The sequence below is a fragment of the Oncorhynchus keta genome, chromosome 2 (genome assembly GCF_023373465.1).
Source record: "Oncorhynchus keta strain PuntledgeMale-10-30-2019 chromosome 2, Oket_V2, whole genome shotgun sequence".
Lineage (NCBI taxonomy): Eukaryota > Metazoa > Chordata > Actinopteri > Salmoniformes > Salmonidae > Oncorhynchus > Oncorhynchus keta.
In genome coordinates this window covers 22,650,335-22,677,220 of record NC_068422.1, presented here as the reverse complement: position 1 = coordinate 22,677,220, position 26,886 = coordinate 22,650,335, and the positions used below count along the sequence as shown (strand labels likewise).

The 26,886-nt window shown below is 44.4% G+C and overlaps 1 protein-coding gene across 4 annotated transcripts in view; it reads left to right on the top strand.

Moving 5' to 3' along the window:
* LOC118398078 (CDP-diacylglycerol--glycerol-3-phosphate 3-phosphatidyltransferase, mitochondrial-like) overlaps nucleotides 1-26,886 on the top strand; it is a 46,702-nt gene that overhangs the window by 3,089 nt on the left and 16,727 nt on the right. Inside the window, exons 2-10 of one of the 4 annotated variants that reach the window (XR_008074446.1) lie at nucleotides 8,796-9,006; nucleotides 9,492-9,666; nucleotides 9,746-9,935; nucleotides 10,051-10,229; nucleotides 11,228-11,430; nucleotides 11,600-11,891; nucleotides 12,924-13,072; nucleotides 13,438-13,576; nucleotides 14,525-14,606. Coding sequence is in view for 3 of the 4 variants with exons in the window: in XM_035793085.2 (XP_035648978.1) it covers nucleotides 8,796-9,006; nucleotides 9,492-9,666; nucleotides 9,746-9,935; nucleotides 10,051-10,229; nucleotides 11,228-11,430; nucleotides 11,600-11,891; nucleotides 12,924-13,072; nucleotides 13,438-13,557 (1,519 nt within the window). In the remaining variant the exon portion in view is untranslated. Of the gene's footprint in view, nucleotides 1-8,795; nucleotides 9,007-9,491; nucleotides 9,667-9,745; nucleotides 9,936-10,050; nucleotides 10,230-11,227; nucleotides 11,431-11,599; nucleotides 11,892-12,923; nucleotides 13,073-13,437; nucleotides 13,577-14,524; nucleotides 14,607-19,899; nucleotides 20,417-26,886 lie in introns of those variants that run through there. The other 3 variants (XM_052473738.1, XM_035793085.2, XM_035793092.2) reach the window with 3 other exon arrangements.

Sequence of the window (26,886 nt, the reverse complement as noted above, 5' to 3'; positions counted from 1 at the left end):
AGCTGATCGTCCTCGCAGTGGCAGACCACGTGTAACAACACCTTCACAGGATCGGTACATCGAACATCACAACTGGGGGACCGGTACAGGATGGTAACAACATCTGCCCGAGTTACACCAGGAGCGCACAATGCCTCCATCAGTGCTCAGACTGTCCACAATAGGCTGAGAGGGGCTGGGCTGAGGGCTTGTAGGCCTGTTGTAAGGCAGGTCCTGATCAGACATCACCAGCAACAACGTTGCCTATGGGCACAAACCCACCGTCACTGGGCCAGACAGAACAGGCAAAAAGTGCTCTTGACTGACGAGTCGCAGTTTTCTCTCACCAGGGGTGATGATCGGATTCTCGTTCATTGTCCAAGGAATGAGCATTACACCGAGGCCTCTACTCTGGAGTGGGATGGAGGTGGATGTTCCGTCATGGTCTGGGATGGTGTGTTACAGCATCATCGGACTGAGCTTGTTGTCATTGCAGGCAATCTCAATGCTGTGCGTTACAGGGAAGACACCCTCCTCTCTCATGTGGTACCCTTCCTGCAGGCTCATCCTTACATGACCCTCCAGCATGACAATGCCACTAGCCATAATGCTCGTTCTGTGCGTGATTTCCTGCAAGACAGGAATGTCAGTCTTCTGCCATGGCCAGTGACGAGCCCGGATCTCAATCCCATTGAGCACATCTGGGACCTGTTGGATCGAAGGGTGAGGGCTAGGGCCAGAAATGTCCCCCCCCCCAGAAATGTCCAGGAACTTGCAGGTACCTTGGTGGAAGAGTGGGGTAACATCTCACAGCAAGAACTGGCAAATCTGGTGCAGTCCATGAGGAGGAGGTGCACTGCAGTACTTAATGCAGCTGGTGGCCACACCTGATACTGACTGTTACTTTTGATTTTGACCCCCCCCTGTTCAGGGACACTTTATTCCATATATGTTAGTCACATGTCTGTGGAACTTGTTCAGTTTATCTCAGTTGTTGAATCTTGCTGTATTCGGTACAAATGTTAACACATTAAGTTTGCTGAAAATAAACACAGCTGACAGTGAGAGGATGTTTTTTTTTTTTGCTGACTTTATTATTCTGACAAAGTGGCAATCCTAACTGACTAAAGACAGGGCATTTCTTACTAGGATTAAGTGTCAGGAATTGTGAAACTGAGTTTAAATGTATTTGGCAAGGTGTATGTGAACTTGCGCTTTCAACTGTGTTATTCATGGTCATATTAATTTGTGCACACGTAGCAAAACGTTTAGAAGAGAAAAACAAATTTGAGCATTATTGTTCAAGTGGTCACTCCATGTTTTAGTCCGTTTTCTTCCTTTTGATGGGAATGAATGACACATTTGTCTGCCAATGCCCTCCTGACTGTGGGGTAAAGGAGGGAGGGAAGAGAGGAGGATTGTGTTGCCTGTTAGCAGTAATATGAAACTGTTTGGATGGAAGACACATGATCTAAATGAACCCCCGGGACAAACGCATACAATGGCAGCCACACGTACTCACAACTAAACTGGCTTTCTTCTAGCTGTCACCGGTGTACCCCTATTGCACTAACTTTTTTTCTCCATACATTTCCTCAGCACATATCTCAGCTCTCTAAGATCTTTCCTCATGATATTCCCACTGTTCTACGAAGAGTGAATCTAGTGTGTTCTCTCTATAGACACTGTATTCTAGTGTACTTACACCCATCCAACCTTTGTACGGTGGTAAAACAGGGGTCTAGTATTGTATACTTAGCCTATATGGATAGGACAACGAGTTGTTGGACCACCATAATAAAGATAGTACTTCTTAAAGAACCTTTTCCATAAAAGGATGGTTCAACTTGTAGGCTTTATAGCTATTGGTTCAGAACAGCAGTGGAGCCACATCTCTATGTGACTCGGCTGTTTGGTGTTTCTGTTGATTGTTTTGTCTCCTGTGGGTTGAACCCACACTGTAATTCCCCCCCTGCTATTGTTCCTCCCCAACTCTCTGTCCTGAATGAACTCTGGGCCTGCATCCCAAATGGCACTATATTCCCTTAATAGTACACTACTTTTGACCATGACCCATAGGGTAAAGGGTGACACTACGTAGGGTTGGGTAATATTACGAAAGCATCAACAATGGTTGTCAGCTATTATTGATGTGACAGACTATGGTTAAGCCTATTGAACTTGACTGGTGCAGCGCAGTAAAAAAAATATTGCAGCACACAAGTGACATTCAGCGTAATTAGCCTATTCCTATTTGCTCTAGCTTATTTGAAGAGATACCTTTTATATAGCCTACAGAAGGCCAGACGGAATTCTACCAAAGGAGTGCAAAATGTCCAGTCAGAGAAATTGATCTGTCAGGTCCATGGGTATTAGGCAACAGCCTAAACTTATTTTTATAACGGACACACCTTAAGTAGCTTGTTTACCTATTTTATTTCAAAGAAGCCTATATTCCCTTGTCTCTCCATTTGATAGGCTATGAACATGACGGAAGGCTATGCTTCATCGTTTTTATGCATGGCTTTTTCCCGATCAAACAATGAATGTTTCACCTCAGTTATTTGAATAGCCTAAAACCTTAAGGTAGCCAGAGGACTCATTTATAAGCAAACAATATCCATAGCCGGAAAAATCCCTCAATGCGAGTTTGAAAACCAAATTGTCAATCTATCCTCCTCCTAGGCCTATCATGAAAGACAAGTTAAAGTTATGAACAGTAGCTTGTTTCCCAAATATTCTAGCCTATGAAGGTGTCCTAGTTGTTGTGGCTTTCAAAATTAACAAATGAAAGTCTATAGCTTAAGCCTAGACTATTCTCAATCACAGCTTTATGAGGGATAGTACTAACAATATTATACATTTAAAAAAAAAAAAAAAGAAGCAATTATTATCCAGTTGTGAAGACTGTAGACTGCTTCTATCCAGCCCATGATGTAGGCCTATAACCTAGCTCACTTCAGTAAGATGGCTCATTCCTCTTCACTGCTCCATCATGTGCGTACACACACACACCACCAGAAAGGAGTATTGGATAAGATTTGCCATCGCCTGCACTTAGCCTCTGCCAAGGCTTTCAACAATCTCTTTCGTCATGATTTGTCTAGTTGTGCTTGAATTTGCACTATAGCCCGACGGACATTTTTAGCTGATTTTATATATGTATATATTTGGGGGAGTGGCCTCAGGTGCGACATCATTGTATTGTTAGGTTCTAAATAATCAGAGTAAAAACTCACGTACTACTAGTCCGGCGCCAACAGAGATGGCCGCCTTGCTTCACGTTCCTAGGAAACTATGCAGTTTAAAAATATATATATTTTTACTTGTTATTTCTTACATTGGTACCCCAGGTCATCTTAGGTTTCATTACATACAGTCGAGAAGAACTACTGAACATAAGAGCAGCGTCAACTCACCATCAGTACGACCAAGAATATGACTTTCGCGAAGCGGATCCTGTGTTCTGCCTTTCACCCAGGACAACGGAATGGATCCCAGCCGGCGACCCCAAAAAACGACTTCGTAAAAGAGGGAAAATGAAGCTGTCTTCTGGTCAGACTCCGGAGACGGGCACATCGTGAACCACTCCCTAGCATTCTCCTCGCAAATGTCCAGTCTCTTGACAACAAGGTTGATGAAATCTGAGCAAGGGTAGCATTCCAGAGGGACATCAGAGACTGTAACGTTCTTTGCTTCACGGAAACATGGCTCACTAGAGAGACGCTATCGGAGTCTGTGCAGCCAGCTGGTTTCTCCAAGCATCGCGCCGACAGAAACAAACATCTTTCTGGTAAGAAGAGGGGCGGGGGCGTATGCTTCATGGTTAACGTGACATGGTGTTGCCACAACAACATACAGGAACTCAAGTCCTTCTGTTCACCTGATTTAGAATTCCTCACAATCAAATGTCGACCGCATTATCTACCATGGGAATTCTCTTCGATTATAATCACAGCCGTATATATTCCCCCCCAAGCAGACACATCGATGGCTCTGAACAAACTTTATTTGACTCTTTGCAAACTGGAATCCATATATCCAGGAGGCATCATTCATTGTAGCTGGGGATTTTAACAAGGCTAATCTGATAACAAGACTCCCTAAATTTTATCAGCATATCGATTGCGCAACCAGGGCTGGAAAAACCTTGGATCATTGCTATTCCAACTTCCGCGACGCATTGCTATTCCAACTTCCGCGACGCATATAAGGCCCTGCCCCGCTCTCCTTTCGGAAAAGCTGACCACGACTCCATTTTGTTGATCCCTGCCTACAGACAGAAACTAAAACAAGAAGCTCCCGCGCTGAGGTCTGTTCAACGCTGGTCTGACCAATCTGATTCCACACTCCAAGACTGCTTCCATCACGTGGACTGGGATATGTTCCGTATTGCGTCAGACATTGACAAATACGCTGATTAGGTGAGCGAGTTCATTAGAACGTGCGTTGAAGATGTCGTTCCCATAGCAACGATTAAAACATTCCCAAACCAGAAACCGTGGATTGATGGCAGCATTCGCGTGAAACTGAAAGCGCGAACCACTGCTTTCAATCAGGGCAAGGTGACTGGAAACATGACTGAATACAAACAGTGTAACGATTCCCTCCGCAAGGCAATCAAACAAGCTAAGCGTCAGTATAGAGACAAAGTAGAATCTCAATTCAACGGCTCAGACACGAGGTATGTGGCAGGGTCTACAGTCAATCACGGATTACAAAAAGAAAACCAGCCCCGTCACGGACCAGGATGTCTTGCTCCCAGGCAGACTAAATAACTTTTTTGCCCGCTTTGAGGACAATACAGTGCCACTGACACGGCCCGCAACTAAAACATGCGGACTCTCCTTCACTGCAGCCGACGTGAGGAAAACATTTAAACGTGTCAACCCTCGCAAGGCTGCAGGCCCAGACGGCATCCCCAGCCGCGCCCTCAGAGCATGCGCAGACCAGCTGGCTGGTGTGTTTACGGACATATTCAATCAATCCCTATCCCAGTCTGTTGTTTCCACATGCTTCAAGAGGGCCACCATTGTTCCTGTTCCCAAGAAAGCTAAGGTAACTGAGCTAAACGACTACCGCCCCGTAGCACTCACTTCCGTCATCATGAAGTGCTTTGAGAGACGAGTCAAGGACCATATCACCTCCACCCTACCTGACACCCTAGACCCACTCCAATTTGCTTACCGCCCAAATAGGTCCACAGACGATGCAATCTCAACCACATTGCACACTGCTGTTCGTCGACTACAGCTCGGCATTTAACACCATAGTGCCCTCCAAGCTCGTCATCAAGCTCGAGACCCTGGGTCTTGACCCCGCCCTGTGCAACTGGGTACTGGACTTCCTGACGGGCCGCCCCCAGGTGGTGAGGTTAGGCAACATCTCCACCCCGCTGATCCTCAACACTGGGGCCCCACAAGGGTGCGTTCTGAGCCCTCTCCTGTACTCCCTGTTCACCCACGACTGCGTGGCCACGCACGCCTCCAACTCAATCATCAAGTTTGCGGACGACACAACAGTGGTAGGCTTGATTACCAACAACGACGAGACGGCCTACAGGGAGGAGGTGAGGGCCCTCGGAGTGTGGTGTCAGGAAAATAACCTCACACTCAACGTCAACAAAACTAAGGTGATGATTGTGCACTTCAGGAAACAGCAGAGGGAACACCCCCCTATCCACATCGATGGAACAGTAGTGGAGAGGGTAGTAAGTTTTAAGTTCCTCGGCATACACATCACAGACAAACTGAATTGGTCCACCCACACAGACAGCATCGTGAAGAAGGCGCAGCAGCGCCTCTTCAACCTCAGGAGGCTGAAGAATTTCGGCTTGTCACCAAAAGCACTCACAAACTTCTACAGGTGCACAATCGAGAGCATCCTGTCGGGCTGTATCACCGCCTGGTACGGCAACTGCTCCGCCCACAACCGTAAGGCTCTCCAGAGGGTAGTGAGGTCTGCACAACGCATCACCGGGGGCAAACTACCTGCCCTCCAGGACACCTACACCACCCGATGTTACAGGAAGGCCATAAAGATCATCAAGGACAACAACCACCCGAGCCACTGCCTGTTCACCCCGCTATCATCCAGAAGGCGAGGTCAGTACAGGTGCATCAAAGCTGGGACCGAGAGACTGAAAAACAGCTTCTATCTCAAGGCCATCAGACTGTTAAACAGCCACCACTAACATTGAGTGGCTGCTGCCAACACACTGACTCAACTCCAGCCACTTTAATAATGGGAATTGATCACTAGCCACTTTAAACAATGCTAACTAATATAATGTTTACATACCCTACATTATTCATCTCATATGCATACGTATATACTGTACTCTATCATCTACTGCATCCTTATGTAATACATGTATCACTAGCCACTTTAACTATGCCACTTGGTTTACATACTCATCTCATATGTATATACTGCACTCAATACCGTCTACTGTATCTTGCCTATGCCACTCTGTACCATCACTCATTCATATATCTTTATATACATATTCTTTATCCCCTTACACTTGTCTATAAGGTAGTAGTTTTGGAATTGTTAGCTAGATTACTTGTTGGTTATTACTGCATTGTCGGAATGAGAAGCACAAGCATTTCGCTACACTCGCATTAACATCTGCTAACCATGTGTATGTGACATGTAAAATTTGATTAGATTTTTTTTAAAGCTCGAACCAAGTTTATTCACCAACAGGGTCACACAGCTGCGTAAGACAAAGACCTACAGTTGAAGGCGGAAGTTTACATACACCTTAGCCAAATGCATTTAAACTCGGTTTTTCACAATTCCTGACACTTAATCCAAGTAAAAATTCCCTGTCTTATGTTAGTTAAGATCACCACTTTATTTTAAGAATGTGAAATGTCAGAATAATAGTGATTTAATTCAGCTTTCATCACATTCCCAATGGGTCAGAAGTTTACATACACTGGATTAGTATTTGGTAGCATTGCCTTTAAATTGTTTAACTTAGGTCAAATGTTTCAGGTAGCCTTCCACAAGCTTCCCACGATAAGTTGGGTGAATTTTGGCCCATTCACCCTGACAGAGCTGGTGTAACTGAGTCAGGTTTGTAGGCTTCCTTGCTCACAAACGCTTTTTTTCAGTTCTGCCAGCACATTTTCTATAGGATTGAGGTCAGGGCTTTGATGGCCACTGCAATACCTTGACTGAGTTGTCCTTAAGCCATTTTGTCACAACTTTGGAAGTATGCTTGGGGTCATTGTCCATTTGGAAGACCCATTTGCGACCAAGCTTTAACTTCCTGACTGATGTCTTGAGATGTTGCTTCAATATATCCAAAACATTTTCCTTCCTCGTATTGCCATCTATTTTGTGAAGTGCACCAGTACCTCCTGCTGCAAAGCACCCCCACAACATGATGCTGCCACCCCCTGTGCTTCACGGTTGGGATGGTGTTCTTCGGCTTGCAAGACTTCCCCTTTTTCCTCCAAACATAATGATGGTCATTATGGCTAAACAGTTCTATTTTTGTTTCATCAGACCTGGGGACATTTCTCCAAAAAGTACGATCTTTGTCCCTATGTGCAGTTGCAAACCGTAGTTTGGCTTTTTTATGGCGGTTTGAGAGCAGTGGCTTCTTCCTTGCTGAGTGGCCTTTCAGGTTATGTCGATATAGGACTCGTTTTACTGTGGACAAAGATAATTTTGTACCTGTTTCCTCCAGCATCTTCACAAGGTCCTTTGCTGTTGTTCTGGGATTGATTTGCACTTTTCGCACCAAAGTACGTTCATAGAGACAGACAGAACGCGTCTCCTTATTGAGCGGTATGACGGCTGCGTGGTCCCATGGTGTTTATACTTGCGTACTATTGTTTGTACAGATGAACGTGGTACCTTCAGGCATTTGGAAATTGCTCCCAAGGATGAACCAGACTTGTGGAGGTCTACTATTTTTTTTCTTCTGAGGTCTTGGCTGATTTCTTTTGATTTCCCTATGATGTCAAGCAAAGAGGCACTGAGTTTGAAGGTAGGCCTTGAAATACATCCATAGGTACACCTCCCAATTGACTCAAATTATGTCAATTAGTCTATCAGATGCTTCTAAAGCCATGACATAATTTTCTGGAATTTTCCAAGCTGTTTAAAGGCACAGTCATCTTAGTGTATGTGAACTTCTGACCCACTGAAATTGTGTTTATAGTGAAATAATCTGTCTGTAAACAACAATAACATGTACTGCTTTCCTCTCTCTGTGAGTTGATTTTAAGGATATTTCAAGTTTATAAGTCAGAACCCATCAGTATATCACAATGTTTTATGGGTACATCATCAATCATGATAGGACAAAGGTTGACATCGCCCAACCCTAGTATAGGGTGTCATTTGGGATGCACTTAGTGAATGCTGGGGTGAGATCTTTCAGGAATTAAATACAGGGATATTACTGCATGTGAAATGACCTCTGAGGGTCACAACCTTTACAGTAGATTGGGTCCTCCATCCTTTTATCTGTCAGTTGCGTTTTGAAGAAGGTCACAGACCGAGCAACAACAGCCATACTGGTATGAACCAAAGCACCCTAGTGCCTGGTTGAGAATCACATGATGTGTATGTTACTGAACATTAGGCCTAGGGATGGGGTTAGACACACGTACACACACCAGCAATATGACTGAGCCCTCTGTTGTAAAAGATTTCAGTAAGTGTGATAAGTCACAGGGGGGGTTGTTGGATTAGTTTTATCAATGGGAGGCAATCACCACTCCAGCTATACTCATTTCTCTCGTTCTCTTCCCCTCCACGTCTCCCCACCCCGCTACCTCTCTCTCTTCCAGGTCATCCGTGTTGCTCTTAGCCCCTCTCCTAGCGGAGGCAGACCCTTCTCCCCGTCCTGTCGTCGGGTCCCCTGGGTTGGCTGAAGTTCAGGGCACCGATGGCCTCCGTGCCCACTTCCGCTGGATGGCAGAACACGTGCCCGCCTTCAGGGTGCCCGGCACACACATCCACATTCTCACATCCCCTGACCAATTCTACCACACCATGAAGGTAAGGTGTGTGTGTGTGGTGGAAGCCTTCTCTAAATCATGTGATGTACTAAAAAAAGAGGGTGTAATAAACAAAAAAAATGAGGAAAGGAAATAATAGATTGTTCCCTCCAACACAGTGTGCTCTTTATACCACAGTGGCGCCCAACCGTGTGTGTGTTTGTTTCTTTCCGTGGTTGACTATTTGTTTGAATTGCGTCCAGGATGTGTGAGTTTGTGATAATGCTTGAGTCACCGGCATCAACCCTTTCAGGCACAGCAACAAACAAAAAAAGCTGTTTATTTGGCTGTGTGGGAACATTCGGAAACAGTGCATGTGACTCACCTGATTGAGAAATAATGACTAGGCTGGAAGAATATCAGGTTCTGTGTGTTTGACGTCTTTGAATTTTATTTGGAGGGAGTTCAAGCCCCCTGATGAAGCCCTCTAGTTTTTTTCCTGTAATGCTTGAATTTCCTGTAATGTATTGTTTTTTTTCTGTTCAGGCCCGTATCAAGACTGCTAAGAGGCGGGTGGTGATGGCCTCCCTGTATCTGGGTACAGGGCCGCTGGAACAGGAGCTGGTGGACTGTATGCAGGAAGCTCTGGAGCGTTCACAGGAGGGTGACAACCCCGACCTGCAGGTCTCCATTCTACTTGACTACACGCGTGGCTCACGAGGTAGGAGTGTGTGTGATGGAGAATGCCATATTACTCTTACAAAGTTGTCTGTCTGTAACCCTTCTCTCTGTCGGTCTAGGTAAGACTAACTCTAGGACCATGTTATTGCCGTTGCTGAAGCAGTACAGCAGTCAGATGCGTGTATCTTTGTACCATACCCCTGACCTGAGAGGGCTGCTCCGGCTCCTGGTCCCACAGCGCTTCAACGAGACCATCGGGGTACAGCACATCAAAGCTTACTTGTTTGATGACGACCTCATCATCAGCGGGTACACGCTCACAAAAAACAGTTGGTGTTTTTCTCATACAGTAGCTGATGTTTTTTTGGCGTCTCTCGTTCAATCTTGTCTCTCTGTCCTTCACTCTCCATCTCTCCTTCCGCAGGGCCAACCTGAGTGACTCGTACTTCACCAACAGACAGGACCGCTACGTGCTCCTTGAGAACTGTGGGGAGGTGGCCGACTTCTTCTCTGATCTGGTGGGCGCCGTGGGTGACGTGTCGTTACAGCTACAGACCGACAACTCTGTGAGCATGATGTACGGCATGGTGCACCCCTACAGAGGTATAAAACGCACACATAACACAGAAGTAACACACACACAGACCCTAAGTGCATAACTCCTTGCTCAGTTCTGCCCGCACACTCTCATAATATAGTGTAATGTGATGGTGTTGGAAAGGTTAATGGAATCAGATTGGCTGCAAATGTAGTCTGGTTCCAGTTCAGACACACGGTGAAATCAGCGAACGGGCATGTGTGTGAATGAGAGAGTGGGAGGCAGGCGAGAGCTGAATGACATGTTTGTAGAACTGCACCGCAGTTGGCACGGAGACCAGAAATAGAGCAGTGATGTCAGAGTTGCTGGTAAGCAATACGGAGTGGGAAGACACACACACTCTAATCATTAGGGAATGAAGTTCCCCAGCTGAAAGGGAGCGTTAACTTTACAGTAAAAGCACGTCTTTAGAATGAACTCAAATGCTGAACTTACAGGTACCCCTCTCCCCTCCCTCACTCTCTGAGTTATGTCTGTGCGTGGCCCCAGCCACCAGGCGTAGTCCAGATATTGACCCACAGCTGTCATGCCCAGAACTAAATGACTTACTGTACTTTATGCACTCACCTGCTCTACTGCCCACTGTGTGTGAAAGATGTTGTTTAACGTTTACGCCCCTATGGTTAAAGCTAGAATCCTTCATTGAAACAATAATAAAGGGGTCACTCCTCATGTGTTTTGGTAAAACGCTTAGGGATGGGCCTGGAGAAAGTTGACACCCTTAAATTCATAGACATCGCTATGGTTGCAAGGACTGACCATGATATTTTCACCATGGTTTTTGTTCAACTAAGGTCATGAGGCATTTATAAGTCATGTTCTTCGTGAATGAATTGGTGTGTGTGTGTGTGTGTGTGTGTGTGTGTGTGTGTGTGTGTGTGTGTGTGTGTGTGTGTGTGTGTGTGTGTGTATCATTAATTTAGAAGTCCAATAATGGATTCTAGCTTTAACCAGGTCGGTCTGTTTCCTCTTCTATTACATCACTGCAGTCTTTTGTCATTAGGCAACAGGGATGATTTTTCGGCGTCGGCTCGGCAACACATCATGGAGGTGGTCAACACTGCTCACGTGCGGCAACACATCGCCGAATCAGAACGTTTAGTGCGGGAGAGCGAGGGGGAGGAAGGAGGGAAGGAGGATACTTGGGTTTTCCCTCTGGTTCAGATGAAACCTCTGGGAATACAGGTGGATGAGCAGGTCACACAGGTGGGTACACAGACATGCACCAGGATACCACTACCCTCACCAACTAATATCAGACAAATAACTCCCATTGCACATGTTATCTTGGAATGTTTTTGTCTTTTTTGTTCATGTGTGACTTAAAAATGTAAATGTGGCCACTACATCTGAACTTCACCTATTTTCCTTGCAGCGTTTGCTGACTGATGCAGGTCCCGGTGTGACGGTGTTTCTGACGTCGGGGTATTTCAACCTGACCAGGGCCTACATGTCGCTGGTTCTCGGGCTGGGTGCCGACTACCGGATCCTCACCGCCTCCCCGGAGGTCAACGGGTTTTTCGGCGCCAAGGGCATTGCCGGAGAGATCCCAGCCGCCTACATCCACATTGCCAGACAGTTCTACAGCAAAGTGTGTCAGCTGGGACAGCAGGAGAGGGTTCACCTCCACGAGTACCACAGAGCACAATGGACCTTCCATGCCAAGGGTGGGTGACACGCACACAGAGTGCAGAGAAAGTAGACTACACACACAATATAACCCTTGGCCTGAGAGCCTAGATTGATTCTACTCTAATGTGATTAGTTCTGTTTGGCTGTGAGTTATGCCAGGGAGTGATTGTTGTTGCTATGATGTGCCACGGTCAGACAGTGAGCTGCTGGGAAGCCGAGGGTGCGTCCCAAATGGCACCCTATTTCCTATATAGCTCTATGGGCCTAGGTCAAAAGTAGTACACTATTTAGGGAATATGGTGCCCTTAGGGACTCGCACTAAGTGTCTATTCCAGCCTAACAGACAGATTAGCTGGACCACATTCTACTGTTTTATTCTCTGGCTCTGCTGTTCTGTCCCTGTGGTAAGCTAGACATGTTGTGGGAGTGCTTGTCAAGTCGTTCACCCTTAGCCCCGGGCCAAAGAAACACACACAGTCATTTCTGGGTTTGATGGACTTCGGGGGTTTCTGTGCTTTAGTGTGTTCTTTATATTTGTGGGCGTGGCAAACAGGAACCAAAATCCCCATTTGAAACAGCTTATAAACAATGCTCTGACAAATGATATCTAAACTACTGCCAACATGCACTTCTCTTTCGCTGATACTTATAGAATAAAAAGGCAATGTGTCCAAAATAAATAATATTCGACTTAACTGAAATGTTAGTGATGCATTAGTAGCTAGTTAAGTTGTTTTTTATTCTTCAAAAGACCCATCTTTGAAAAAAATGTAGGGGAGAGGGAGAGAGGGAAATGAACACACATAGTGAAGAGAAGTCCCTTTTATTAGATGAAGCAGGGCGGGCCGGCGGTTTCCCGTAAGCACAGCAAGCACTGCAGGAGCGAGAACAGTGGGGGAGAACACACACAGCACCCAGCTGGGAGAGAATCAATGACCATTAGAGTAGAGCAGACCCTGACCCCCAGCTGCAGAACAAATCACTGATGTGGGGAAACTACTCTCCTCTTTCCTTCCTCCACCAATATCTCTCTCTCTCTCTCTCTGTGTGTGTGTGTGTGCACGCAGGGTTGTGGTACTACCTACGGGGGCAAGTGCGGCCATGCCTGACACTGATTGGGTCTCCTAACTTTGGCTATCGCTCTGTGCACCGGGACCTGGAGGCCCAGATCGCCATAGTAACAGAGAACCAGGTACTACAGGCCCAGCTGCAGGAGGTAGGCCATTCAAACTGAGAACTTTATTTAAACGGACTTGATAGCTCGATACTGTGGCTCTGCTTTATACAGCTCTCAACGAAAGGCCTGTCTACAAAATTCAACTGGTCTGATAGTTCCTGGTATAATAAGCTATGCTGAGCTGGCATATGCAATGCAGACTGAGATGGCGCTTGGAGGGAAACTTGTTCAGCAACTTGTGCTTAATGCCTGTATGTGAGACAGTGGAAGCTGATGTATGGCTATACTATGGCCTTCAAATTTAATGTGCTGGGTTTACCTGACACTCCCCTTCATACACACATTATTTATTTATCTTTCTGCTTCTCTACATCTCGATCGCTGTCTCTCTATCACCCACACAGGAGCAGGAGATGTTGTACCAGAGGTCGACAGAGGTGTCCAGCTCTACGTTCCAGCAGCCAGACCGCCATGTGAAACTGTGGGTCAAACTGCTTACTCCCCTCATCAAGAACTTCTTCTGAGAGACACCGCCTAACACAGGTAACACATGCAGACAAAGAGTGCACAGGCACACAGTGTACGAACCACTAACCACACAGTGTACACTCCCACTGAATGATCATCTCTTAGTCACGCACAGAAGTAGATGCTGTCTAGAATGGCAGAATGTCCTCAGTTACTGCTCTGTGTACCAGCCCTCAACCCAAACTCCAATCCTAGCTTCCAATCTAGCCCTGCCCTAAGCCACATCAACCTCAGAAACTAAACCGAGCTACCCCTGCTTGAATCCTACCCCCACTGCCCTTACCACACAGACCTTTATCCATTGTACATCTAGAGGACACTCCCTCCTCAATGTCCCGGCTCTGAGAAACTCTCTGGCCTCTGATCCCTCCGCTGAGTGCATCAACATTCTGCAGTTAGCATCTGGACCCATTCAGCTGTGCGAGAGTGAGTGAGAAAGGAATGTGGCAGCGTTTTCCCCTCCTCCCACTAGTTAAATTCCATCTCATTGTGGTGATGATTTGACAGATGGCGTATGCAGTGTACGAGACAGTGGGGTCAGAGGGAGGATAAGAGGGTGACCTGATTTGTGTAGATTTGCCTTATGTCACAGCCACATGGCTTTGAGCAAGAAATTGACTGTCAGGATATACATGGACTTGACATGGAAAGAGTCATTGTGGGAGGTTTTGGAAACTAAGGTAGGAACGCATTTTTCATTCACAAACTTCTTTACTGGGAAGTTATTCTGAATATGCATTTCATATTATCACGGTGAAGGACTATATATTCTCGTGTTTTTTTTTGTTGCTGTAGCCTACATTGATTTATTTTAAGTTATATTTCAATATTGTGATATCTGGTCTACTGCTACATTGGTATCTTAAATTACACTTCACAAAAATATGAAAGTAACATTTAAATTGTTGGTCCTATGTTTCATTAGCTGAAATAAAAGATCCCAGAAATGTTCCATATGTACAGGCCACTTGAAGCCATTCCAGCCCAGGACCTCCACATCCGGCTTCTTCACCTGCAGAATTGTCTGAGACCAGCTGATGAAACTGTGGGTTTGCACAACCGAAGAATTTCTGCACAAACTGTCAATGTCTCAGGGAAGCTCATCTGCATAATCGTCATCTTCACCAGGGTCTTGAACTGACTGCAGTTTGGCATTTTGTTACTTTGCAGCCTTATTCTAAGATTAAACATCAGTCTACACACAATACCCCATAATGACAAAGTGAAAACCATATTTTTACAAATGTATTAAAAATAAAAAACAAGTCACATTTACATAAGAATTCAGACCCTTTGCTATGAGATTCAAAATTGAGCTCCAGTGCATCGTGTTTCCATTGATCATCCTTTATGTCTCTACAACTTGATTGAATGTGTTTTGGAAAGGTGCGTGCGTGCATGTGTATGTATGCACACGCACGCACGAGCGTGGTCCCACAGTTGACAGTGCATGTCTGAGCGAAAACCAAGCCATGAGGTCGGAGAAATTGTACTTAGCTCCGAGACAGGGTTGTGTCAAGGTACAGATCTGGGGAAGGGTACCAAAACATTTCTGCAGCATTGAAGGTCACCAAGAACAGTGGCCTCCATTATTCTTAAATGGAAGAAGTTTGGAACCACCAAGACTTTTCCTAGAGCTGGCCGCCTGGACTAACTGAGCAATTGGGGGAAAAGGGCCTTGGTCAGGGAGGTGACCAAAAACATGATCGTCACTCTGTCAGAACTCCAGAGTTCCTCTGTGGGGATGGGAGAATCTTCCAGAAGGACAACCATCTCTGCAGCACGCCACCAATCAGGCCTTTATGGACGTGGCCAGACGGAAGCTATTCCTCAGCAAAAGGCAAATGACGGCCAGCTTAGAGTTTGCCAAAAGGTACACAAAGAACTCACAGACCATGAGAAACAAGATTCTCTGGTCTGATGAAGCCAAGATTGAATTCTTTGGCTTGAATGCCAAGCTTCACGTCTGGAGGAAACCTGGCATCATCCTGACAATGAAGCATGGTGGTGGCAGCATGCTGTGGGTGGTGTTTTTCAGCGGCAGGGACTGGGAGACTAGTCCAGATCGAGGGAAAGGTGAATGGACAGATCCTTTGATTAAAAACCTGCTCCAGAGCACTCCTCAGACTGGGGTGAAGGTTCACCTTCCAAAAGGACAACGACACCCAGCCATAGCCCGGACTTGAACCCAATCGAACATCCTCTGAGACCTGAAAATGGCTGTGCAGCGAGGCTCCACATCCAACCTGACAGACCTTGAGAGGATCTGCAGAGAAGAATGGGACAAACTTCCCAAATACAGGTGTGCCAAGCTTGTAGCGTTATTTCCAAGAAGACTCTAGGCTGTAGTTGCTGCCAAAGGTGCTTCATCAAAGTACTGAGTAAAGATCCTGTATACATATGTAATATTCCTGAATTTTATTGTTACTGTAGTACATTTGCAAAAATGTTTCTGTTTTTACTGTGTCATAGGGTATTGTGTGTAGATTTGGGGGGTGGGGCTATTTAATTCCTTTTAGAATAAGGCTGTAACGTAACAAAATGTGGGGAAAAGTGAAGGGGTCTGAATAGTTTCCGAATGCACTGTATGCATATGGCAGGTGTTCTGTATGCATTGCCCAGTGTCTGTGACATCAAAATATTGATGTCTTCAAATAAGAAATTCGGACTTGAGTATTGCAGTGGGGCTTACACAAGTATGTGGGCAAACTATAGGCTATGGGTCAGTTTCAAGATGGAGACAATTGAGATGGCCACCCTGTTTTCTAGCTCCTAAGCAACCTTTTTAAAATTATTATTATGATATCTTTTTTTATTGGTTATTTCTCACATTATTAGCCTAAAACATTTTTGCGATATCAGAGCGGCGGTAACTCACTAGAATTTCAACCAGATACAAGCATTTCGCTACACCTGCAAAAATATCTGCTGAATATGTGAATGCGACCAATTAAAATAGTATTTTATGCAAATGGTGGGTGTTCTGCAGTGATGTCTACAATGCTTTGAATGAATTCCCACCTTGTAGCTCGCTGTCAATTTCACAGCGTAAACAGCCAAGTAGAGGACTGTCTGCTGTTCTGCTACGTGTGTGTTTGTCACGTCTCCTCATGAGCCACCTGGATAACAGCGCCCGTTTTGCACTCACTATGTGACCCGGGACCTCCAGATGTACAAATGAGCACTGATCGTATCGTTTTGACATCAAAATATTTTTGCATTACTGACTGTACTTGCACCAAAACGCCAGTATTTTTCCTTCACAGCTTGTTTCCCATCTTTGTTAATAGGGTGCTAATTTTGTATTTATCACTTTAAAAATTGTTTTCTTAACTGATCAAAACTTTTAGTTTCCTCATGGCTCTCTCTTGTCCAGCTGCAGCGGACATATATGGTTTGGAACATCGCATCGCAGTAAAATCACAGTATGTGCTTGCAATGCATATAAAATGATGAGAATCGCAATACATATCTTGTCGGCACAAGTATTGTGAGGTCCCTGGCAATCCCAAACCCCACTGTGGTATCTGGTAACAGTGCAGGAACAGGAAGTATTCATTACCCACTTTTCACTTTTTTTGTGTTACAGATGGAATACATCATTTGTTTCCGGTCTTGCCATAGATTTTTAAGTCAACTAACTCAGCCACTCGCTGTCGTGTAAGCAACTCCAATGTAGATTTGGCCTTGTTTTAGGTTATTGTCCTGCATAAAGCTGAATTCATCGCCCAGTGTCTATTAGAAAGCTGACACAACCAGGTTTTCCTCTAGGATTGTTGCCTGTGCTTGGCTCTGTTCAGTTTTTAAATATTTTTTTTATCCTGTAAAACTCACCTGTCCTTAATGGTTACAAGCATACCCATAACAGGATGCACCCACCACTATGCTTGAAAATATGTTTAGTGGTATTCTGTATTGTATTGGATTTGCTGCTAACATATCTGTTTGTCCTGAATATTAAGTGTTAATTGCTTTGCCACATTTTTTACAGTCTTACTTTAGTTCCTTGTTGCAAACAGGATGCATATTTTTTGAATATTTTTAATCTGTACAGGCTTCCTTCATTTCACTCTGTCAATTAGGTTAGTATTGTGAAGTAACTACGTTTTTTTAAATCTATGTTTTTAAAGTCATCATTGGCTATCATGGTGAAATCCCTGAATGGTTTCCTTCCTCTCCGGCAACTGAGTTAGGAAGGACATCTGAATCTTTGTGGTGACTGGGTGTATTGATATACCATCCAAAGTATAATTAATAACTTCACCATGCTCAAAGGGATATTCGATGCCTCTTCTTTTTTTTTACCCATTTACCAATGGTTGCCCTTTGCGAGGCATTGGAAAATCTCCCTGGTCTTTGTTGTTGAAGCTGTGTTCAAAATGCCCTGCTCGACTGAGGGACCTTACAATTAGCTGAATGTGTGGGATACAGAGATGAGGTAGTAATTAAAAAATCCTGTTGAACACGTATTGCACACACAAGTTCTGTGAACTCACTGTGACTTGTTAAGCAAATATTTACTCCTGAACTTATTTAGGCTTGACATAACAAAGGGGTTGAAAACGTATTGACTCAAGACATTTCAGCTTTTCATTGTTAATTAATTTGTAAAACGACAAACAATAATTATATTTCGATATTATGGGGGGGGGTGTAGGCCAGTGACAAAAAATAATCCATTTAAAATTCACTATGTAACACAACATAATGTGGAAAAAGTCCAGGTGTGAACTTTCTGAAGGCACTGTAAGTCTGTGGTTGAAGTATTTAACTGCTATCTGGTGATCTGGCAGAGGAAAAAACAAGCCTCGCTCTAACAATAGCTGAGGCGTTAAAGATAGAACTCCTGAAGATAAGAAAATCTATTGTTACACTGTGCTAACAGTAGGCTGGAAGCTCGCCAATAAACAAACCTCACTTTCCCATTCAAAGGATTATCACTGAGGTGTGTGTACTCGCCATGATGGTACAGGTTGCCCTCTGAGCTTCCTAAATCAACATCAAATCACATTTTATTTGTCACATACACATGGTTAGCAGATGTTAATGCGAGTGTAGTGAAATGCTTGTGCTTCTAGTTCCGGCAATGAAGTAATAACCAACGAGTAATCTAACCTAAGAATTCCATAACTACTACATTATACACACAAGTGTAAAGGGATAAAGAATATGTACATAAAGATATATGAATGAGTGATGGTACAGAACGGCATAGGCAAGATGCAGTAGATGGTATCGAGTACAGTATATACATATGAGATGAGTAATGTAGGGTATGTAAACATTAAGTGGCATTGTTTAAAGTGGCTAGTGATATACATTTTTTACATCAATTTCCATTATTAAAGTGAGCTGGAGTTGAGTCAGTATGTTGGCAGCAGCCACTCGATGTTAGTGGTGGCTGTTTAACAGTCGTCTGGCCTTGAGATGGAAGCTGTTTTTCAGTCTCTCGGTCCCTGCTTTGATGCACCTGTACTGACCTCGCCTTCTGGATGATAGCAGGGTGAACAGGCAGTGGCTCGGGTGGTTGTTGTCCTTGATGGTCTTTATGGCCTTCCTGTGACATCGGGTGGTGTAGGTGTCCTGGAGGGCAGGTAGTTTGCCCCCGGTGATGCGTTGTGCAGACCTCACTACCCTCTGGAGAGCCTTACGGTTGTGGACGGAGCAGTTGCCGTACCAGGCGGTGATACAGCCCAACAGGATGCTCTCGATTGTGCATCTGTAGAAGTTTGTGAGTGCTTTAGGTGACAAGCCAAATTTCTTCAGCCTCCTGAGGTTGAAGAGGCGCTCCTGCGCCGCCTTCACAACGCTGTCTGTGTTGGTGGACCATTTCAGTTTGTCCGGTATAAGTTCCTCAGCGAACACAACTACCCTCTCCACTACTGTCCCGTCGATGTGGATAGGGGGGTGCTCCCTCTGCTGTTTCCCTAAGTCCACAATCATCTCCTTTTGTTTTGTTGACGTTGAGTGTGAGGTTATTTTCCTGACACCACACTCAGAGGGCCCTCACCTCCTCCCTGTAGGCCGTCTCGTCGTTGTTGTTAATCAAGCCTACCGCTGTAGTGTCGTCCGCAAACTTGATGATTGAGTAGGAACCGTGGGACCGTGAATAAAATGTACTGTGACACATCCTTCTCCCACACACATCCTCTTACCTCAGCATCACATACCTCCAATAGACATGGATGACAAGGGTTTTTTAATCAGCATCACATCCCTTCAATAGACATGGATGACAAGGGTTTTTTTATGTTTTTTTAGAAACATTGTTTTTGTTATTTTAAAGAATTTCAGATAAAAGTACTTTAGTCTTTTTTTTTCTTTTTTTTCTCTCTCAGGAAGCAGACTGCGGCCAATACCCACTTGGCAGGCTTCTCCTTGGTCTTGAGGTTGAAGGTCCAGATGGTGGGGCCCCTCATACAGGTCTTGTTGATGGGACACTCCTCGTACACATTCTTGGTCTCCTGATCTTTTGACCGGTACCGCCTTGATGAAGATCGGCATGTTGGGTGTCAGCTCCTTCAGACAAGCGTCCACTATCATCCCCGTCTGGGTGTCCCAGCGCGCCCCTGCACACATACTACCCCCCGCACACACACACACACACACACACACAGTATAAAGGTTTGAACTCTAAACATAGAAACATTTGTCATCACTCCATCCCCTGTGACATCGCCACATTGTGTGTGTGTGTATCTACAGTGCTGTACAAACAGATCCCTTAGTTTATCAATGTGTTTTCATGTAACTATAAACATTCGCTACATATAGACCAACAGGAGGAACTGTAGCACAGGATGTTTTGTACATTCAATAAACTCATTAGTTCTGTATTGACAGATTGGAATCTGGTACATGAGTCTGTGACTGTAAATAGCCAGGTGTGTCTGAAATTGAATACACAAGTGTGTGTGGAGTGTTGCGATCCCTGGAGGAGCCTTAAAGTGAAAATCCACTTAAATATATTTTTCTTCAAGATGTGGCTGGTGACACTTTGCTTCTTGAAAACTTGACTGCTGACATGCAAAACATTTTGGGACCATATCAACAGTGGACTAATTTAAAAAATACCTAAAGATAGTTTTTAAGTGGATTTTCCCTTTAATGACAATTAAGAGGCGAACTGAAGTTTTAGTGTTTACTACTCTAACCAGCTCATATACTGAGTCACCCCATAAACCGAACTGGACCATGTGTGGGTGTATGACTGTCTTTGTAACCTAAAAGTGAATGTGTTTTGAGCCGTGGCGGCCCATCGGATAAAGGGGAGGACCATCCTCAGTGAATTTCATAAATTGTAAAACATTGCATTTTTTTCTCTTTTTAGGTAACTATACTAATATATTCATGCCACCAAATATTTGATTAAAACACACTGTTTTGCAATGTTCTACAGTGGCCTCAACAGCACTCTGTAGAGTAGCTCCATGGTGTAGCCAGAGGACAGCTAGCTTCCGTCCGTTGGTTCTCACCCCCTTTCCATAGATTTACCCAGTAATTATGACATCTACCATGTTGGAGGACGTCCTCTATCAGAGCTCTTGCAGCATGAACTGACATGTCCACCCAGTCAAAGGATCAGAGAATGAATCTAGTATTGAAAGCATAAGCTACAGCTAGCTAGCACTGCAGTGCATAAAATGTGAGTAGTTGACTCAGAAAGACCATAGTTGAACAGTTAACAACAAATTAATTTCAAAAATGGAAAAGGAAGAGTGTGTAAAACATTTTTTTATTTCACTTACCTTAGCTAGCAAATGCAGCTGGCTTAAACAGAAAGGGGAAACCTAGTCAGTTGTACAACTGAATGCCTTCAACTGAAATGTGTGTAATGCATTTAACCCAACTCCTCAGAATGTTAGAGGTGCGGGGGACTGCCTTAATCGACACCCAGAGGGATGCTATGACTATCCAACACAATACTGGAACTCTTCCAAGTCAAGGTAAGCTTTTGGTTTTATTAATGTATTGCCACCAGGGCTCAACAGTGTAACTGCTTACTGACTATACACTGTAACGTTACTGCATGATTGTAGTGGGTTTACTAACACATTAGTTATATTAGCTATGTTGACTAGGACGTTACTTTAGTTAATATGGGGACAATTATGTAGGCTGTGTGTAGCGGTTATGACTTGACTTGCAAAGGTTTTTTCGCCTGGTCACATACAGTTGATGTGTTAATTGAAGTCAACAAACAAATGGAAAAGGTGAGGGGAGGAGAGGGCATAGAGGCGAGAAGGAATACAACATGGCTACTATGAAAGTGAACGGTTTATTCGTGATCAGGCGTGTATTCATTCAGCCGATTCTTTTTGAAAAACGTTTCTTAAACGGAAAATACATGAATTTGTCCAATAGAAACTCTCATTTGCAACTAGATAAGATACAGTTGAAGTCGGAAGTTTTACATACACCTTAGCCAAATACATTAGTTTTTCACAATTCCTGACATTTAATCCGAGTAAAGATTCCCTGTTTTAGGTCAGTTAAGATCACCATTTTATTTTAAGAATGTGAAATGTCAGAATAATAGTAGAGTGATTTATTTCAGCTTTTATTTCTTTCATCACATTCCCAGTGGGTCAGAAGTTTACATGCACTCAATTAGTATTTGGTAGCATTGCCTTTAAATTGTTTAACTTAGGTCAAATGTTTCGTGTAGCCTTCCAGCAGCTTCCCACAATAAGTTGGGTGAATTTTGGCCCATTCCTCCTGACAGAGCCGGTGTAACTGAGTCAGGTTTGTAGGCCTCCTTGCTTGCACAAGCTTTTTCAGTTCTGCCCATAAATGTTCTATAGGATTGAGATCATGGCTTTGTGATGGCCACTCTAAGACCTTGACTTTGTTGTCCTTAAGCCCTTTTGCCACAACTTCGGAAGTGTGCTTGGGGTCATTGTCCATTTGGAAGACCCATTTTTCGGCCAAGTTTTAACTTCCTGACCGATGTCTTGAGATGTTTCTTCAATATATCCACATAATTTTCTTTCCTCGTGATGCCATCTATTTTGTGAAGTGCACCAGTCCTTCCTGCAGCAAAGCACCCCCACAACATGATGATGCCACCCCTGCACTTCACGGTTGTGGTGGTGTTCTTCGGCTTGCAAGCCTCCCCCTTTTTCCTCCAAACATAACTGTGGTCATTATGGCCAAACAGTCACTAGAACCAAAAATATTACTCCAGTGCTAGACTCCCTACACTGGCTTCCTGTTAAGGCAATGGCTCATTTCAAGGTTTTACTGCTAACCTAATAATAATAATAATAATATATGCCATTTAGCTGACGCTTTTATCCAAAGCGACTTACAGTCATGTGTGCATACATTCTACGTATGGGTGGTCCCGGGAATCGAACCCACTACCCTGGCGTTACAAGTGCCATGCTCTACCAACTGAGCCACAGAAGGACCATACACCATACACCATACAAAGCGTTACATGGGCTTGCTCCTACCTATCTTTCCGATTTGGTCCTGCTGTACATACCTACACGTACGCTACGGTAACAAGACGCAGGCCTCCTAATTGTCCCTAGAATTTCTAGGCAGACAGCTGGAGGCAGGGCTTTCTCCTATAGACCTCCATTTTTTATGGAATGGTCTGCCTACCCATGTGAGAGACGCATACTCGGTCTCAACCTTTAAGTCTTTACTGAAGACTCATCTCTTCAGTAGGTCCTACTGGAGCAACGAACCGCCTGTGCTGTCTCTGCCTGGCTGGTTCCCCTCGCTCCACTGGGATTCCCTGCCTCTAACCCTATTACAGGGGCTGAGTCACTGGCTTACTACTGGTGCTCTTCCATGCCGTCCATAGGAGGGGTGCGTCACTTGAGCGGGTTGAGTCACTGACGTGGTCTTCCTGTCTGGGTTGGCACCCCCTCCCCCTTGGGTTGTGCCGATGGCGGAGAGCTTTGTGGGCTATACTTGGCCTTGTCTCAGGATGGTAAATTGGTGGTTGAAGATATCCCTCTAGTGTTGTGGGGGCTGTGCTTTGGCAAAGTGGGTGAGGTTATATCCTGCCTGTTTGGCCCTGTCTGGGGGTATCATAGGATGGGGCCACTTTCTCCTGACCCCTCCTGTCTCAGCCTCCAGTATTTATGCTGCAGTAGTTTGTGTCGGGCCCTAGGATCATGCCTCAGGACTACCTGGCATGATGACTACTTGTTGTCCTCATTCCACCTGGCCGTGCTGCTGATCCAGTTTCAACTGTTCTACCTGCAGCTATGGAACCCGTATTCACTGTGATTACTGTTATTAGACCATGCTGGTAATTTATGAACATTTGAACATCTTGGCCATGTTCTGTTATCTCCACCTGGCACAGCCAGAAGAGGACTGGCCACCCCTCATAGCCTGGTTCCTCTCTAGGTTCCTTCCTAGGTTTTGGCCTTTCTAGGGAGTGTTTCCTAGCCACTGAGCTTCTACACCTGCATTGCATGCTGTTTGGGGTTTTAGGTTTGGATTCTGTACAGCACTTTGATATATCAGCTGATGTAAGAAGGGCTATATAAATACATTTGATTTGATTATCTGTTGTCTTACCTGTTGTCTTAGCTAGCTCTCCCAATCAACACCTGTGATTGCTTTATGCCTCGCTTTATGTCTCTCTCAAATGTCAAAATGCCTTGTAGACTGTTGTTTAGGATAGTTATCATTGCTTTAGTTTACTGCGGAGCCCCTAGTCCCACTCAACTTGCCTCAGATACCTCCTTTGTCCCACCTCCCACACATGCGGTGACTTCACCCAGCATAACTAGCCCATCCAGAGATGCAACCTCTCATCATCACTCGGTGCCTGGGCTTACCTCCACAGTACCCGCACCCCACCATACCCCTGTCTGTGCATCATGCCTTGAATCTATTCTACTACACCCAGAAATCTGCTCATTTTATTCTCTGTCCCCAACACACTAGACGTCCAGTTCTGATAGCCTTCAGCCATACCCTCATCCTACTCCTCCTCTGTTCCGCATGTGATGTGGAGGTTAACCCACGCCCTGCGTGTCCCCAGGCACTCTCATTTGTTGACTTCTGTAACCGAAAAAGACATGGTTTCATGCATGTTGACCTCTCTGTGAGTAATGCTAGTTTCCTGAATTTCCGCCTGTCTGATGTGCCTAAAGTAAACTGCCTGTTACTCAGGCCAGAAGCTAGGATATACATATAATTGGTAGAATTGGATAGAAAACACTCTAAAGTTTATAAAACTGTTAAAATAATGTCTGACTATAACAGAACTGATATAGCAGGCGAAAACCCGAGGAAAATCTATCCTGAATTTAATTTTTTTGAGCCCAGTATTACTTTCAATGCAACGCTATTGAAATATCTAATTTCCACCTCCCAGATTGCAGTTCCTATGGCTTCCACTAGATGTCAACAGTCTTTATACAAGGTTTTAGGCTTTAAAAAAGAAAAAATTATGAAGTATTAGGGGTCGTTCCAAGTTGAGTGCCAGGGCAAAGTAGTCTTTTTGTGCGCATGAACGTCGGCACACTCTTCATTCTTTTCCTTAGCTATTGAATTTAGTAATCTACGTCTGAAATATTAGGGTTATTCTGGATATTAGACCGCCTGAGGATTTACAACAAATATCGTTTTACTCTTTTGGACGAACTTTGCTAGTAACTTTTTGGAATCCTTTGTATGCATGTTGAAGGACTGGATTATTGAATTCAATGGTGCCGACTAAACAGTATTTTTTTGTGATATAAAGAATTACTTTATCAATCAAAACAACCATTCATTGTGTAGCTGGGACCCTTGGGATTGCAAACAGAGGAAGATCTTCAAAAGTAATTGATTTATTTTATTTCTAGTTTGTGATTCTGTGTCCCCTGTGCTAGTTTGAAAAGGATGTTGTTGTGGGGTGCTGTCCTCAGACAATCACATGCTATACTTTCGCCGTAAGCTTTTTTGAAATCGAACAACGCAGTTTGATTACCAAGATTCTAAGATAAAGAATCATGTATGACACTTGTATTTTCGTGTTTAATTAAATGTTTAATGAATGTTTAATATTACGATTTTGAATTTGGCGCGCTCCGATTTCACAGGATGTTGTCGAATTTGATCCCGCTAGCGGGATCTCCGCTGTAGGTGGTTTTTCACATCAGAAGCCTCCTCCTTAAGTTTGTTTTACTCACTTTGTTTTACTCCACCAACCCTGATGCCCTTGCCGTATCTGAATCCTGGCTTAGGAATGCCACCAAGGCGTAGGAAGGCCACCAAGGAAGGCCACCACTGGCTTAGGGGGAAAAAAGTATTTAGTCAGCCACCAATTGTGCAAGTTCTCCCACTTAAAGAGATGAGAGGCCTGTAATTTTCTTCATAGGTAGTTTCAACTATGACAGGCAAAATGAGGGGGAGAAAATCCAGAAAATCACATTGTAGGATTTTTTATGAATTTATTTGCAAATTATGATGGAAAATAAGTATTTTGGTCACCTACAAACAAGCAAGATTTCTGGCTCTCACAGACCTGTAACTTCTTCTTTAAGAGGCTCCTCTGTCCTCCACTCGTTACCTGTATTAATGGCACCTGTTTTAACTTGTTATCAGTATAAAAGACACCTGTCCACAACCTCAAACAGTCACACTCCAAACTCCACTATGGCCAAGACCAAAGAGCTGTCAAAGGACAGAAACAAAATTGTAGACCTGCACCAGGCTGGGAAGACTGAATCTGCAATAGGTAAGCAGCTTGGTTTGAAGAAATCAACTGTGGGAGCAATTATTAGGAAATGGAAGACATACAAGACCACTGATAATCTCCCTCGATCTGGGGCTCCACGCAAGATCTCATCCTGTGGGGTCAAAATGATCACAAGAACAGTGAGCAAAAATCCCAGAACCACATGGGGACCTAGTGAATGACCTGCAGAGAGCTGGGACCAAAGCAACAAAGCCTACCATCAGTATCACACTACTCCGCCAGGGACTCAAATCCTGCAGTGCCAGACGTGTCCCCCTGCTTAAGCCAGTACATGTCCAGGCCCGTCTGAAGTTTTCTAGGGAGCATTTGGATGATCCAGAAGAAGATTGAGAGAATGTCATATGGTCAGATGAAACCAAAATGTAACTTTTTGGTAAAAACTAAACTCGTCATGTTTAGAGGACAAAGAATGCTGAGTTGCATCCAAAGAACACCATACCTACTGTGAAGCATGGGGGTGGAAACATCATGCTTTGGGGCTGTTTTTCTACACGGATCAGTCGTCCTGGTCCCTTTGCAAAGGAAAGAATGAATGGGGCCATGTATCGTGAGATTTTGAGTGAAAACCTCCTTCCATCAGCAAGGGCATTGAAGATGAAACATGGCT